The sequence below is a fragment of the Eucalyptus grandis genome, chromosome 11, assembly GCF_016545825.1.
Source record: "Eucalyptus grandis isolate ANBG69807.140 chromosome 11, ASM1654582v1, whole genome shotgun sequence".
Lineage (NCBI taxonomy): Eukaryota > Viridiplantae > Streptophyta > Magnoliopsida > Myrtales > Myrtaceae > Eucalyptus > Eucalyptus grandis.
In genome coordinates this window covers 41,359,523-41,374,768 of record NC_052622.1, presented here as the reverse complement: position 1 = coordinate 41,374,768, position 15,246 = coordinate 41,359,523, and the positions used below count along the sequence as shown (strand labels likewise).

General features: G+C 40.1%; 2 protein-coding genes and 1 non-coding gene across 3 annotated transcripts; 2 read left to right on the top strand and 1 right to left on the bottom strand.

The window, feature by feature from the left end:
* Nucleotides 1-103, top strand: LOC120290100. The gene has a single exon (XR_005547973.1). It is a non-coding gene; the product is annotated as a U6 spliceosomal RNA (small nuclear RNA).
* A 4,029-nt stretch (nt 104-4,132) lies between these two features.
* Nucleotides 4,133-6,198, top strand: LOC104426504 (protein SODIUM POTASSIUM ROOT DEFECTIVE 3). The gene is made up of 3 exons (XM_010039579.3): nt 4,133-5,419; nt 5,698-5,773; nt 5,902-6,198. Exons 1-3 carry the CDS (start codon nt 4,865-4,867, stop codon nt 6,063-6,065), a joined length of 795 nt encoding a protein of 264 aa, XP_010037881.2. The 5' UTR covers nt 4,133-4,864; the 3' UTR covers nt 6,066-6,198.
* A 344-nt stretch (nt 6,199-6,542) lies between these two features.
* Nucleotides 6,543-11,971, bottom strand: LOC104426503 (hypothetical protein). Its single transcript, XM_010039577.3, has 5 exons — nt 11,551-11,971; nt 10,621-10,709; nt 8,522-10,432; nt 7,814-8,000; nt 6,543-7,246 (listed from the first exon to the last, which is right to left on the bottom strand). The coding sequence occupies exons 1-5, from the start codon at nt 11,633-11,635 to the stop codon at nt 6,633-6,635; spliced, it is 2,886 nt and encodes a 961-aa protein (XP_010037879.2). The 5' UTR covers nt 11,636-11,971; the 3' UTR covers nt 6,543-6,632.
* Nucleotides 11,972-15,246: the final 3,275 nt, after the last annotated feature.

Below are 15,246 nucleotides of genomic sequence, written 5' to 3'. Positions count from 1 at the left end.
GTCTCTTCGGAGACATCCGCTAAAATTGGAACGATACAGAGAAGATTAGCATGGCCCCTGCGCAAGGATGACACGCACAAATCGAGAAATGGTCCAAATTTTTTTTTCCTTTTTTTTCCTTGTATGTTTGGGATAATTCCAAAATTTATTATAATTGTTATAAATCCTAAAATTCATACTAAGTCTTACTTTAAAACAACAGTGATACAAATATCTCAAATGTTACATTTGGCGGTCAGAATAAAGTTCAGAATATGATAAAATTTATCATATTCCACATTTGGTGCTTACTTAAGATATGACAAAATGAGATATAAAAGGAATACAAACCGAATAAAATTATCTTATAGTGAGATGAAATAAAAGTTGATAGAATTTTTAATATTCATAATAAGAAATTTTTTTGTCAAATAACAAATTTCTTAAATTAACAAATTAAAATTATATCTCAATATAAATAATATTTTTGAATTATAGTATTTCAAAATAACGAAAAATAAGAATTTTTTTTTATTTATATGTTCGAATTTATTTTTTCTTATAATATAAATTCAATATATAGATATATATTTATTACATATTTTAGGTGGTTTAGTATTTTAGGTATATTTGTACAATTTTCTATATAATAAAATTTTATTAGAGAATGATGGAAGGAGAAGAAAGAAATAAAAAAGAAATAAATTAAAATAGAGGAAAATAAAATAAAAATAAAGTAGATAAGAGTATCGCGAGAGATTTATACCATCTCCATTTTTAAAATTTGTGATTCATATGGCATTTATACCAAATAATATATATAATATAATGTGAATATATCGACTTTATTATTGTAATCATTAAATAGTGGATAAGATATAACAAAATCTCCTAAATTTCAATCTTATTTGGGATAATTCCAAAATTTATTATAATTGTTAAAAATCCTAGAATTCATACTGAGTCTTATTTTAAAACAACAACGATACAAATATCTCAAAGGTTATGTTTGGCGGTCGGGATAAAATTCATGATATAATAAAATTTATCATATCCCGCGTTTGGTCATTAATCAAAATATGACAAAGTGGGATATAAAAGAGATACAAATAGGATAAAATTATCTTATAATGAGTTGGAATAAAAGTGAATAGGATTTTTAATATTCATAATAAGAAATTTTTACCATCTCCATTTTTTAAATTTGTGATTCATATGGCATTTATACCAAATAATATATATAATATGATGTGAATATATCGACTTTATTATTATAATCATTAAACAATGAATAAGATATAACAAAATCCTCTAGATTTCATATCTTATCAAATCCAGTCTTATGATTATTAAAAGTCTGGACGACCAAACGTAGCGAAAGTGTCTCATATTAGAATTGATCATGTATCCCTAATATCCGACAAAAGAGAGTTGATAAAGGTGTTATGTCTCGGTAATACACAGAGAAAGCGAAAAGAGCACCCATGGACTTCAGGTTATATCAACACCCACGAGCCACTTACACTAGTTTTTCAAAGAGCATCCATCACCTCTAACAGACATAGAGGATAAGAAGTCATCAGCACGAGATATTCAACCTTTGGCCTCGCATTAATGTTCACGCAAACACGCAGATCAACCCATCCACACGCATCAGGTTCAGCTCCATCAGTAAAACGGTGAGCTTCATCCTCAAGTTTAATCTGAAGGTGGATTAAACACGAGATTTATCATATCTGATTCAAGCACTTAACCACTCGACCAACTCTTTAGGGATCCATAGAATACTATTAGCCTTTTCAAGGAAAATCCTGAAGTATGTGTTAGGATCATTAACTAATGGGCGTTAATGGTCATGGATCTGAGGATCATTAACTTTTAAATGAATGAGTTTACAGTGGAATCCGGTTATAAAGAGCTATTTTGATGCAAATGGCTGATGATATATACAACGAATCTGCAGCCATCTTCAACATCAAGACACTTTCCCTTCAGAGGAGTGCTTCAAATGGCAGAGGAAATTTGAAGTTCAGATGATTTCTCGAGACATCAGGAGATGCACGTAACGAACAAGACATTGAAACCTGAAGCCTCCCGTCTAGTCGTTCACTCACGAGTGGGCAAACTGTTAAGAATCGCCATCCACTTTACGAACCATGGCTAGAATTGTTGCATGAAAACCAGATTACATTGATGCCGAGAGGCTTCACGAGCAATGTCTGAATTCATGCCAAGCATCTCACGAACAGCAACTGAGAAAACCAATTCATTGCTTGGTGGAAACTCCCTATACTGAATGTGAACAATAGCATCAAATCTCTCAGTAGATGTTGGCCAAAACCAGTCGTTTTCCCTCACCAACAGCGCCGAAACTCTGGCCGTGTAATGGACCGTTCAAGACATTATGAGAATACTTGTGCGAAAGAGACCTTAGGCAATTATGAAACCATGAGAATGGGTCGTGACCGATTGCCAACTTAGTACCTAATACAAGGCTTTAACACAGATAGGGCAGCCTCAACATCCTCTTCCAAGCATAAGGCTAATTAGCGTGGACCTTCACAGACCAAAGACTCTTATCAAGGGCACTCATTTCGACCCTTCTAAAAGCGGCGTTTTTTTTGACATTGAAGAGTGACTGATCCACAGTAAAATGCAATTAATGGAAGAAAGTTCTGAATTTTGCGAACTGTCTAATTTTGAAGTTTTCATTCTCCTTTTTATGGTGGTGAGAAGATGGAAATGGAGTGGGGAAGCTGATGAATATATACTTCATCAATGCGATAGTTTAGTGATATATGGACATAAGCAAAGGAGATGGGACGTTTGAGAGAATACATCTGAATGAAGTAAGGTAAACCTCACACAGATGCAGCGTGAGTGTTAGAAAAAATCTAAGAATTTTCTTTAAAATTAGAGGTTTTTCCTGCTCATTTTTCTCGCCCTGTATTCCTCTTTCAAAAGTTCTCAACAATTTGATTGTTTAACACACTGTGTATACAATTCCCTCTCTCCATACAAGATATGGCCCATTTTGACCACATTGTGCCCATTTTGGGTAAGCAATGGTGAAAAGGGGACATATGGGAATTCTTCAAAGATATAAACGGTCACATAGTATGCAAACAGTGTTAAGAAATGGCAAAAAGTGTCATTGCCATCGAGAAGGGTTGTATGTAGATCCCAGTCGTTAGAACAAACATAGTCATAAATATATTTAATTTGATGTATTGAAGTCACAGTTTGTGCTTGACATTTGAAAATTTTATTTCTGTGTTGCTATGATTCTCGTTGCCAAAATTATGATGAATGAAGTATAAATAAGATTGAATTTTTGAATTTGTTAAGAATTTTCTAGATAAAAGGAAAAACAAAAAAAAACAAAACAAAATCTAGGCCCGACATAATGTGCTCGAGCCAGCCCATCAGGGTGACGGGCCGTGCAATGTGCCGGCCCATTGGCCATAGGTAAAAGTGAGTTTTGTCTAATTTTCAGAGACTTTCTCAAATTGCTCATGCACTGAATAATAAAAAGATCAAAAAGAGATATAATCAACATTTCTAATAACTTCCTTACCAAAAAAAAAAACATTTCTAATAACTTCCCACTATTGTCACCTCCTGATGTAACCACCAATTTTCTTTTTAATCATAATTAAGAAAGCTCCACGCACAAATATCACGCTTGCTTAAACACTCATTAGATCTTGAAGATGAGTATTCTTTTTCATTCACAAAATGAAAAGGCTTGATTCATCCGGTGAGACAATGTCACATCAATCAATATTTCGAAAAAATTTATTGCGTGATTCCCCTATCGGTTTAGAACCAGAGATGATTTAGAAGTATTAGGATGCATGTGTAAATGAGTTGTGTTAGAAAAATCTCACACCGAAGAATTAGTGTAGTATAGAGCAATTATTATATCTTAGTTAGCTTATATAAGTCATTAACTTAGACTTTTGAGTGAATAAACGCGTTCGGGCTTATGCTCTCTCTTATTGGTCTTCCCAAGTAAAGGTATCGAACCTCTGGCGTGTACTCCTAACAAAATGGAATCAAAGCTGATTGTTGCGGTTTCCGGCAACAAGAATACCTCCAAAAGAGAACCCAATCTATGCAAATAATGTATTCCTTTATCTTGTGGTACAAGCAAACGCTCAGGACTGCAACCCTTCTTTCAAGTGCGGCAAGGATGCCATAATGATGGCATTCAAAAAGCGGCAGGCCCAGGAATGAAAAGGAAGAGAGAAGAAAGCCATGGAAGCATCTGATTCTGCAAGCTTGTGAAGGAGATGCGTTTGGAGCTTAGCTCATGGGGGGAGGAAAAAGGAGAGGAAGAAAAAGAAAGTGGGCTCTGTATCTTTGCCAAATCCAGTGAAAAGAAATTCTCCAGAAGATGGCTCACTATCTGGCCGAATATGTTCCATAAGAATATATCCGCGTCCTTCTCTATCCACTTTCTTTTCGTTTCCCCTTTTCAAAGTTGCAGCTCTTTCGCTGGCCAAAAAGAAACGTTACAGGCCCATCTTTCCTCTGTTATTCCCATCAATGCTTTTGAACTTCCGCGCCAGGATCTTCTCCTTTCGGTTTGCTTTCCGCTTTATTTAATATAGTCAGAGAACGAGGTCTAAGGTACTGGTGCTTCGGCTTACAATGGCGAATCACTAGGGGGTTAGGACTAATTGCCGTTCGACTCGTTGATCGGCGCGGTTTACCACCTTAACCTCGACTCGGGTCCTACCTAGGCAGTTTTATAAGGAGCAATAGGATTTTCGAATGCCCCCGTGAGGACAGAGATAAATAGAAGCCTTGAGCTTTGAAGCGGAAGGCCAAATCATCTTTTTAGTTCCCTGGCTGTCTCTTTCCTCAATCCCCCCAAGACATGAAGGAAATACAAAGCCTCTGTACGTCCCAAGCTTCGACTTCCACAGCCACCATAATGGATAAATCCTCCTATGCTGGACTCGGAGGCCGAGCCATCGACCGCCACAACCCCATCATCGCCGATTCGAGGAGACTGACCTCCAAACAATCGCCCGCTTCTGCAGCACATGCGGCTTCTCATGAACCACCAATTCAGCTGAAGCCGCACCACCATCAGCTTCAGAACATCGGCAAGAAAGGCTCTTCCAAGCCAACTCCTCGTGATCAAAGCAAGACGTCACCAAAATCGAATGAAGGCCGAAAAGATTTCACCAAGGAAAAATCTTTGAAACAGAAGGATGCTATCAAAAAGACAATTGCCCTTCCCGGTGACCTTTGCACCCCTCCTAGTTCCTCCAGATATCTGTTAAGTGACACCGTTCTAATCAGTGACGACTCGGTTTTAACTTCGGTTTTGGATGAGCACAAGAAGAGCCAGCCTTCGGATCAACTTGACCGATTCGTCAATTCCAATCCCTCATCCTCTTCTCGCTCAAAACCCACTTCAGACCAGGTAATCTGTCTCTCTCTTCGGACATACATTTCCTAGAGGTATGAAGTATCTTAAATAGACAAAAATGCAGTGGAAACGAGCTTTAAGCAAATTTGATGAGCAAGACGACTGTTCCACCTTGTCATACTATTCTAAGACTGTCTCGACCAATCATAATCCCTCGTATCCAAACATTAGATGAATTATTAAGGTTCTCTTCAGAGCACAGCTTAGAAACTTAAGAATCAGATTCCCTTCTACAGAATACTGACGAGAGGTGTGATGATCTACAATTGCAGGTTGTCGTATTGAGGGTCTCGCTGCACTGTCGAGGGTGCGAAGGAAAAGTTAGAAAACATCTGTCCAAGATGGCCGGTAAGAGCATGTGCAATCACTCCTTTTCAAATTTTCAAGGAGCACCCTCCCGGTGTCTCATAGTTCTCTTAAGGAGTCATTCTAACTAAACTGATTGAAAGCTGCTCATTTTGTGACGATAATCGCAGGAGTGACATCCTTCAACATAGATTCTGCAGCAAAGAAAGTGACGGTGGTAGGAGATGTGACGCCTTTGAGTGTCCTGGCAAGTGTTTCCAAGGTGAAAACCGCTAGGTTCTGGCCGTTTGCCCCAGCAGTGTCCTCGACCAATGGATCGGACGGCAGAATCTGAATGCTGGAAGAAATAACAGTGTTCCTACATTGTAAATTGCCCAAAGCGAGATGAAATGTACACTGTATATTGCGCTAAGCATAATGGACTTGCCCCATTTTTCTCTATGAAAGTCACTGGAGGCATCACTCAATTCCGCCGTCCTAAAAATCATTTGGGGTTTAACTTGCTTGGTTTCGCACCAAGAGACCGATCTGACCTAGTTCTTATATGGATTCTCCAGGTTCAAAACAAAACCAATCCAAAGAATTCTTCAGATAGGAACCATGATCATTCGCTTGCCCATCATCCAATTAAGTGACTCGGTTATGCTTTATTTCAGTCAATCATATAACATGCTCTCTGTTCACGCACCCGCTTTTTCTGGTGGCTCCGTTAACATTACATCTAAACATTTATTTCTGATCCCGAATCTGCCAGTAATTTTCATATTCTGTCTGATTTTGAGAATATCCAAAATAAGCAGTCACGCATGGGTTTAGAACTTACAAATTTTGTTCACTTTATTATGGCATGGAACGATAGCTTGATCTGCATACATGGAAGTCCCTAAGCTGATAAAGTTCTTTACATAGACAGTACTTCAGCTACAAGATCATCTATCAGTACCCTCTCAACGTCCCTACCTATGACATCTATATAATCTCCTAAGTTCAACCACGGTGATTCCCTCGCCAACAACTTATCGAGCATGCCTTTGCAGCCCTTCTTCCGTTGGCCTGTCAGAAACCGGATCAGACCATCCTGGAGAGAGTCTTTATCCCAATTAAAATCCAACTTCGCTGCCCGTGGATGGACCCATGGGTGCGGATCCATGAGTTGCTGGTAAATTTCCACAAGAGCCGAATTAACACGGTCAAAGAGTAGCTTCCTTGCAGACCTTGAGGAACTTTCATCGCAGTACCTTTTCTCTAGCTCTTCAAACACCAATGGATTCACGGGGCACTCAGGAGAGTGCCACTTTGCAATGAACATTTCAGGATCAGAATTGTCGTAGCCAGAGCTCACTAAGACATTGACAATGTAGGAAGATTCCCAGCTCTCTTCAGTTCTGTACAGTCCTCTATCTCCTGAGAAACGCATCAATCCTTCCCCAGCATCTTCATCACTTGAGATAAGCATTGATCCCTCAGTACATGCTTGAGATTCCAGTTTGAGTAGGTGCAGTTGCATGCGAAGACCTTGAAAAGAGTAGACAATGAGAAAGAAATAAGTTTAAAAAAAAAAGAATTCTAATTATTTTTTTCTTTAAAAAAAAAAAAAAAAAAACTAGCTATTTTCTTTGATGGCTAAGACCAGTAATTGTTGTGAAGCATTTTAGCATTATAGCCGATAGCTGGAGGAAAAACATTTACTTGGAATTACAGAAGTAGCAAAACCAGGAAAAGTTCAATGCTGATCTCAAATATCAAATCTACCGTTAAAAGCATTGGGCTAAAGCAGTGGGTACATTTCTACCAAACCAGTGACTCACAAATTTATCGAACGGAAGCCGCTGAAAGATAAAATTTGAAACTGGACAAAGTAGATAGCATCTTAAACTACTTAACTCTCAAATCAGTTTCACTTCCACTGGTTGCCAACCACAACAATTACTGTCACGCCATCATGACAGCCTCTAAAATAGGTGGAAAATAAAAAGAGAAATGCACATATTTCTCAGCCCAAAAGTCCTCTTATAGGTAACATAACTTGAAAAATTTCATCAGTACCAAGAACGGGGAAAAAATGAGTAGCTATTTGATTACCATGAAGGTCAGCACTGAGACTCTCAAAGCATTCAGAACCCGATGAGAGATCGTCCTTAAAAGGAGCTTCCAAAATAGATATTGGGCTGGGTTGATCCGCCTCCTTCGAACTTGCAGAAGATTCAGATTCAGGTATTGAATGAATTACAGGTTCTGGACTCTCTCTAGATGGATTGATAGATGGACCCTGGAAGAATGAGAGATAACGAGTGAAATGATGATCCAAACCATTCTAACGCACTTTTCACAAGCAGAAATGCATTCATGGATAACATTGGGAATATCTAGGAGGTATAAGAAAAGTATGCATTTGCAAAGCATCAGTTTTCTGACTGACATGTCGGTCTTAAATCAGAATACATAAGTCTGGGCTTCAGAAAGAAAACTGATGCTCAATTTAAAGAACTTATATCTACTTCAGAAAATAAAAAGCTAAAGATCAAATTTCTTGCAACATGCTCCAGCTAAATAAGCACTTTTCTTATTTATGACCATGAAGCCCACCTAAGAGACAAACTCTGGCTTATGAAATACCCAGGCATTATGCAGCAGCCTTACGAATTCTCTACTTGCAAGCATACAAATAAACATTTGCTGGTGAATGCATACAGGCATCAAGACTACATTTCACATATCACAAAATGCATTTCTATGAATGTTCCCTCCCTAAAAAGCATTCTTACATAAGGAATTAAGTATCAATCATACCTGGACATCATCTGCGTAGGAGACAGTAGAGTTAACTTTAGCCGATGGATGCTCCGGATTTGAAGGTTCGGAAATCGAGGTTACCATCTTTGACCCCACATTGGCAACACCAACATGAACCACATCCCCAAATGCCTCAGAAATAGCAGGGCTCTGTTCAGGCTGATCGATCTCCTTGAGGCCACTTCTCCTTTTATACTGAGTCAAATGATACTCTGATGAAGCATCACTGCTCTCACCACTGCTGCAGTGAGGAGGATGACGTTCAATATGTCTTGGTGTGAACTTTCTGTTGACAAAACTATCTCTGACATCAAAATTTTCCCTCGCAGTCATAATCTTGTCCCATCTCACCATCTCTCTAGCCATCCGGTGCCTGGAATCAGAAGGAGCTTCACTTTTAGGACTGCCAAAGACTGCAGATGAAGCAGGAAGAGATCTAGATCTTGATAGCTTATTCACGCACACGTCCTTCCACCCATCTCTGCTGCTGATGCCCAAAGGTTCAACACAGCTTGCAGATGCATTGCCTCCAGCAAACTCCACTTTGAATCCTTCTTGGACAATTTTTCGACCTGAATCTGCACTCCTCACTTGACCATCAGGAATAGCAAGCATTTCAGCCAGTGTGCCACCTCTGCTAATTTCTCCAATCTCTTGAGACCTGTGAGTCAATTTCCACCTCTCTGAGAGTCTCTTTTTCGCCTCCCTACTCACAGATGACTCAGTAGAAGAGGATGCGTGCTTATATCGGTTTTTACAGTTAACAGACCTTGTATTCGTCAATGCAGTTGTGTTCGTCAATACTGTCATATCTGACTCATATGCAGAGTCACTCAGAGACATGGTAGATGAGCTATCATCTCCAGCATAGCCCCCTGATTGGACAGGTGCTATATAGATTGAACCAGAACCATAACTGTTCCGCATTTTCCGAGTAATTCTTCTGGCAATTTCTCGTGAATCCTTTGACTTAAGCTCCGTATCCACAGGACACTCTAGATGATTCCTATAACTTGGACTTGCGTCAGGAGAAAACGAAAGCGAAGTTGGAGACAGACTATTTTTGGTAGGACCATGTGCCTTCCCAAGGTTTGGCTTTAAAACAACAATCTGGGTAGGAAGAATATCTGAGAGCACTTGCCCCTCTAACTTTGACGACTTGAGAGTACCATGAGCTGTATCGCTGACTGGAGTACCAATAAACTTGTCGTGATAAATCTTTGGCGATCTGCCACATCTTCTTGGCGGATTCTCCCTCCCTGGTTTTGAATCTATACTCCTGGTTCTTTCTGGACCTTTTGAAGCAGTCGCAGAACTAAAATGTGATTGAAACTCAGGACTTTGAAGATCATGCAGATGCTTCGTGAACAGTGGATCTGGTTGCTGCAGAAATTTAACGAGGAGATCTTTGTTTGAGTCCATTACCTGAGCATCATCAAACTCCTTTGAATCCCGAAGCTTATCATCGGTTGAAAGACGTTTTGCATCAACAAATTTCTGGCAAATAAATTCCATTTCAGCTTCAGTCATGGCAGACTTCACAGCCCCTTTTGGTAAGTAACTCTTACTTGGTAACTTTGACATTTCGGAAACTTCAAACACGTCTTTAAATTCTTCCTCCTCCTTTGAGCTTTTCCTAGATGATCGACGGCTGGAACACGCACTACTCCTTTCTGCTTTCTCTACTTTTCTCCCGGACTGATGATTGTCCAAATATCTCTTCTGTTGCTTATGACCAGGCTGCTGAAGTGGCAGGCCTTCGAAACCCATTAATCTTGCAATGACACTCGGTGACTGTCTCTTGGATCCAGTTTCTCGCAACATCTCATTGGCTAATAATTTCTTCATAGGAGTGCCAGAAGTGGTGGCAGCTTTTTTGCTAGATCTCAACCGTAAATCCAGCATGATCTACAAAGCCAAGTAAATCTGGTGAGAACAGTTATTTCACAATACGTAATTCATGCTAATTATGAATATGGCACTTCACCTCGACACAACGACATAAAAAGAACACATAAATACAGTCAGAAATTTGTTGTTTCCAAGATTCCGGTTCAAAATATTCATGACAAGAACGAGCAAGGGAGCCAACTCACCAAGTCTTCGCCTGAAGTGCCACTACTTTCAGAACTAGAATCAGAGGCCACTATACCAAAGTTCCTCTGTCTTTGAAATTGCTTGTTTCCTGGAATGAAAGCGTTATAACATCAGAATTCACTATTCCAAGGCTGATAAATCAGTGAGCTAAGCATGGGATGCCCGAAAAATTACCAATCAAGGCACAGAATACGAGCAACAGAGAAAGTGACAACCTTTACCAATCGGCCCGACATAGAAAGAATAGAGGGGTACAATATAGAAAGCATAACATGATGAAGGAAGAAATAAAAAAGGAAAATTCGAGAAGAGCATGATAAGATGAAAGAGAAGAAAAAAAAGAGCCGCTCGGCAATTATTAGTCAAACCACCGCAATTATTTTTGATCAAACCCGGAGCTCTCTACAAAAGCAAAGCCAAATCATGGCGACAGCACGAGAGAAAAGCGAGATTTCTGCTAAACAACCGGGCCTAACAGCGACGGATGACCGAAGCCGAAGCTCGGAAGAAGCAGCTGAATTCCGGCATTACGCAAATCGCCGAAAGCGATCACGAAATTGCGCACTAAACTGAAGTAGAAACCAAGAATCGCTCCGATAAGAAGCAGGCGGTCTCCGCTTCCAACTCCGCCAGCGCGTTTTTAGGAAAAAGAATAGGCCGCGAAACGAGCATTAAGTCCCCCCCCGGTTCGAGCATCGCCGCTTTCTCAGCAGCCAAACAGATCGCGGAAAACTTCCCTCCGTATCTGGAGAGAGCGCGACAGCGATTCGCAGAAGACGATCCACATTTCAAACTCCGCGCACGCCTCGTCCCGACTGTTTTCCTCAGCCGCTCGCGACTCGTCAGCTCCCACTACAGCCGCTGTAGCCGAACGCGACGACAGAGCCCCGAACAGACGGCGAGAGAGAGAGGAAGAGAGAGGAGCTCACCTCCGCGCGAGGAGAGCGTGTGGCCGGAGTTCCGATCGGCGACGCAGAGCTTGGACCTCTTATGGCGAAATGCGGGGGCCTCCATCGACGACGACGACGCCGCTCCACCTCATCGGCGACAAGAAAGCCGAGGCGCGAGCTGCTGCTGCTCGGGCCCGTGCAGCTCAAGAATCCGAGACCGCATTTCACGGGCTAAAGCAACTCTCCCGCTAGAGAGAGAGAGAGAGAAGAGAGGGAAGAAGGGACGTACGGGAGCGCAAACTTTGCGGGAGCAGAGCGTTCGGGTTCCGAGGGAGAAAAAGTCGGTCGCCGAAGGGAATTTTCAAAAACCAGATCTGCGAATCGAACAGAGAAAAGGCGAGAGAGGTCGGGAGCTTTTTTCTTCGGCCGCAGTGGGAGAGGGAAAAAGGTGGGGAGGCGAGCGAAGATGAAATGAAGAGGGAGGGACCGCAAGGAGACGAGGGAGGAGCCGGTCCGACCGGGATCCGGTTGGGCCGGCTGCGCTTGTGCTGCTCTGTTTTTTTTTGAACTTTCAAAAATTGACCGAAGAGACTTGACGGGACTTCCGGGGAGCCTCTGCTCCTTCCCCCGCGCGGGGAATGCAGGTGGGGCGTGTGTTCACTACGGTGCGTTAATTTACGCTGCAGCCGGACACGTGGCGAGTCGCGACTGGACCACGGGGGTTGCCGCTTGTTCCGTTGCGCCTGGAGGGGGTGAGTTGCCGACCTGGATATTCCGAATTTAAGCGAGTCGAAATATGTGAAGGGTGAGAATTATAAAACAAGCGCGAACGCTAATTTAATTTAAATTACCCTGGGGCGGGTTTATCCATGCTTCGGCAAAAGCAAAAGTTAAATTCAGAATATCGTCCGAATCTCAAAAAAAAAAAAGTATGGAAAAGTTATACGTGAATTTTTTTTGTCTGAATTTGTATTTTGTAAAAGTTTCGGGTGCAATAAGATAAGAAAAAGTCAAAGTGTCTCTATCCCCTTATTTGAATTAAGCGAAAAGCAATGGGTAAAAAGTAAATAGTTATTTATACAGCCTCTTAATTTTGTTAAGATAAAGTTCGGTCCATTGATAAGAATTTATTTCTGTTATAAATTTTGTGAGTATATATTACCATGTCTCAAGAATTAGAAGACTTGGAAAGCACCATTAGGAAAAGAGAGAGAGAAATGTGAAAGTATTTACTCAAGTCTACTTTTTTCCTATCGAGATGAATAAAAGTATTTTTTGTTTCATAACCTAACTTTAACCATTCGTTAAACTTGAGCACGGTGCATTATAAATCTACCCCAAATAGCGTAATTTTTCAATTGGGATGGTTGTGCACATATTATAGTCGTGTTGCACTCTGGTAATGAAATTTTCTAACTCGTGGGTAATATATGTTTTAAAGCAAGTAGCAATTTTAACTTGGACAAAGCAACTCCCCCAAACCCATTATAAATTGTCACAATTTTGAGCATGCTACGATCATGAGTGGTTTGTCAACCGCATTCTAAAAGTCATGGAACCTGTTTCTACAACTACAACTAATGCAAGAAACCTTTGCCAAACGAGCTCTAGGCATGCTTCTGATCAACAGTGAATCAATGCGAAGTCTAATAAAAATATAGAAGTGTCCCACCTTTATTTTTCCGGTACACATTGCTTGGTTTAATTGAAGGACAATTTATATTCCAACCAAAAAATAAAAAAGGACAATTTAGTGGGACCTAAAGTTCAAACATGTCCATCGTGCCTCGGGCGGATGCATTCACTAGGGACCCTATGGTATAGATGTGGCTCAACTGGTAATGTAGCCACCTAGCTAGACTAAATGTGTAGTGCGTACTATAAACAATGAAATTTATAGTGCTAGTTAACGATAATCACGAGAGAAAAATCAACATGATCACCATATAATCCAACGTCGGTGATGCTAGTGTTCACAAATCTGACTTCAATCCATGCAATAAAATAAAGATGGGGGCTCCAATTTGTCAACAAGCCTAGTAATTATCGGCCTAAACACGGTTGGTTTTTCTGGACTATCTGTAGGCAGGCAGCGACGCTGCGAGCACAGAGGAAGCAGGATATAAATAATGGGTTTTTGCTTGGGGTTACGTTAACGAGTGGGAAAGATATGATTTATGGTTTTGCTTCGTTGCTTCCGAAAGTCGAGTTAAACGGGTCAGATAGGACAAGGACACAGACCAAACATAAAGCAGCAGAATCTTGCCAGACAAGGGTTGATTTTGGCCTTTAGGTTAGCTGTAGGTCGATGGAATAGCAATTTTATTTTATTTTTGTGCTGCGTTTGTTTGCGTTTGTCGCAGTCTTTGTTTGTTTTATTTCCGGGAAGTTGGATTTGAATTGAAATACGGCTGAACAGGATTCGCCTGGAGGCTAGTCGCTGTTGCTTTACCGATGTGCTGGAAGTTGAGGAAAGCTTTTGATATAAATACGAAGCAATAAATGTTTGGAATAGGTACAGATTCGCTACATAAATGTGTAATCTAATATAAATTAAATGACCCTTTAAGGCCCGGTGATGTTGTGGAAATAAGGTTGGTGTTTGGCTTTATATAATTCAATCTCGGTATGTGCACGCCATTGACCTTTCTCATAGTGAAATTTTAGCTAGTCACCTACTACTTCTTAAGTGAATCAGTTATCGTATCGCTTTCACTTAAAATCTATCAATTTTTTATGGAAGCATCTTGCTAGCAAGATCTCATGGAACATTTCTTGAGCATATTCTTTAAAGAGGAAAAAAAAGAAGAAGAAGGATGCTCAATATACTCACTACACACTTCAGCTATACTCACTACACACTTCAGCTCAAAAAATTGATACGTTGAAAGTATTGACTTTATTTTATGCTCGACCTCCATAATTTCATGGGCCAAGTGAGAAGTGAATTATGCTTTGAATGGTGCTATAACTATTGCACTATTTGCAAATTGCAGTTGATGATTGAGGAATTGAACCACCTAAATATATAGGCTTATAATCCACATGCCAAACTTATGGAGTTTGAGTTGTTTCATTCTACTTGCTAAAGTTAATTAGCTTCTCACTAAGGCACTAAGAACGCATTTGATAACGATTTCATTTTTTAAAACAGTTTCTTTTCAAAAGCACTTTTTTATATTTATGTTATCGAAAACGGTTTCTAAGTATTTTAAGGCATTTGTAACTATATAAAATTTTTATTTTCGGAACAAAAATACGTTTGATACAACTCTAAATATTTTTGTGACTTATAATTTCTTTTGACTTATTAATAATTTTATTGCATTTTTTCTTTTCTTTTTTCTTTTTCTTCTCCTCCCTCTTAGTCGGCTGCCGACCTTGGCCATGGTCGACTGACGATTGGCCAGACGAAGGCCGGCGAGGTGGCCAGCCTCGAGGGAGCCTTGCTAGTGGCCGGCAAGGCTCCAGCGAGGTTGCCGAACCTCTTTGGGGAAAAAAGAGAGGAAGAGAAAGAAAGAAAAGAATGAAAGAAAAACTTGTTTCTTAAAGAATAAGAAACAATTTTGTTTGTATTTCTTATTTCTATTCCAAATCTATTTCCGAAAATAAATTATTCTCGGGAACAAAAAAATCATCAAACGTGTTTTTGTCCTATTTTTGTTTAAGGGAACAAAAGAACAAACACACGTGTTCCAGGGAGCGTTTCTGATCACTCCCTAAATTGATATCACC

Coding starts and splice junctions, on each gene's coding strand:
- LOC104426503 (XM_010039577.3), bottom strand. CDS start 11,635: ATGGAGGCCCCCGCATTTCGCCATAAGAGGTCCAAGCTCTGCGTCGCC. Junction 10,433..10,620: donor GCACTTCAGGCGAAGACTTG/GTGAGTTGGCTC, acceptor TTGGCTTTGTAG/ATCATGCTGGATTTACGGTT. Junction 8,001..8,521: donor CCTACGCAGATGATGTCCAG/GTATGATTGATA, acceptor TCATTCTTCCAG/GGTCCATCTATCAATCCATC.
- LOC104426504 (XM_010039579.3), top strand. CDS start 4,865: ATGAAGGAAATACAAAGCCTCTGTACGTCCCAAGCTTCGACTTCCACA. Junction 5,420..5,697: donor CAAAACCCACTTCAGACCAG/GTAATCTGTCTC, acceptor CTACAATTGCAG/GTTGTCGTATTGAGGGTCTC. Junction 5,774..5,901: donor ACATCTGTCCAAGATGGCCG/GTAAGAGCATGT, acceptor CGATAATCGCAG/GAGTGACATCCTTCAACATA.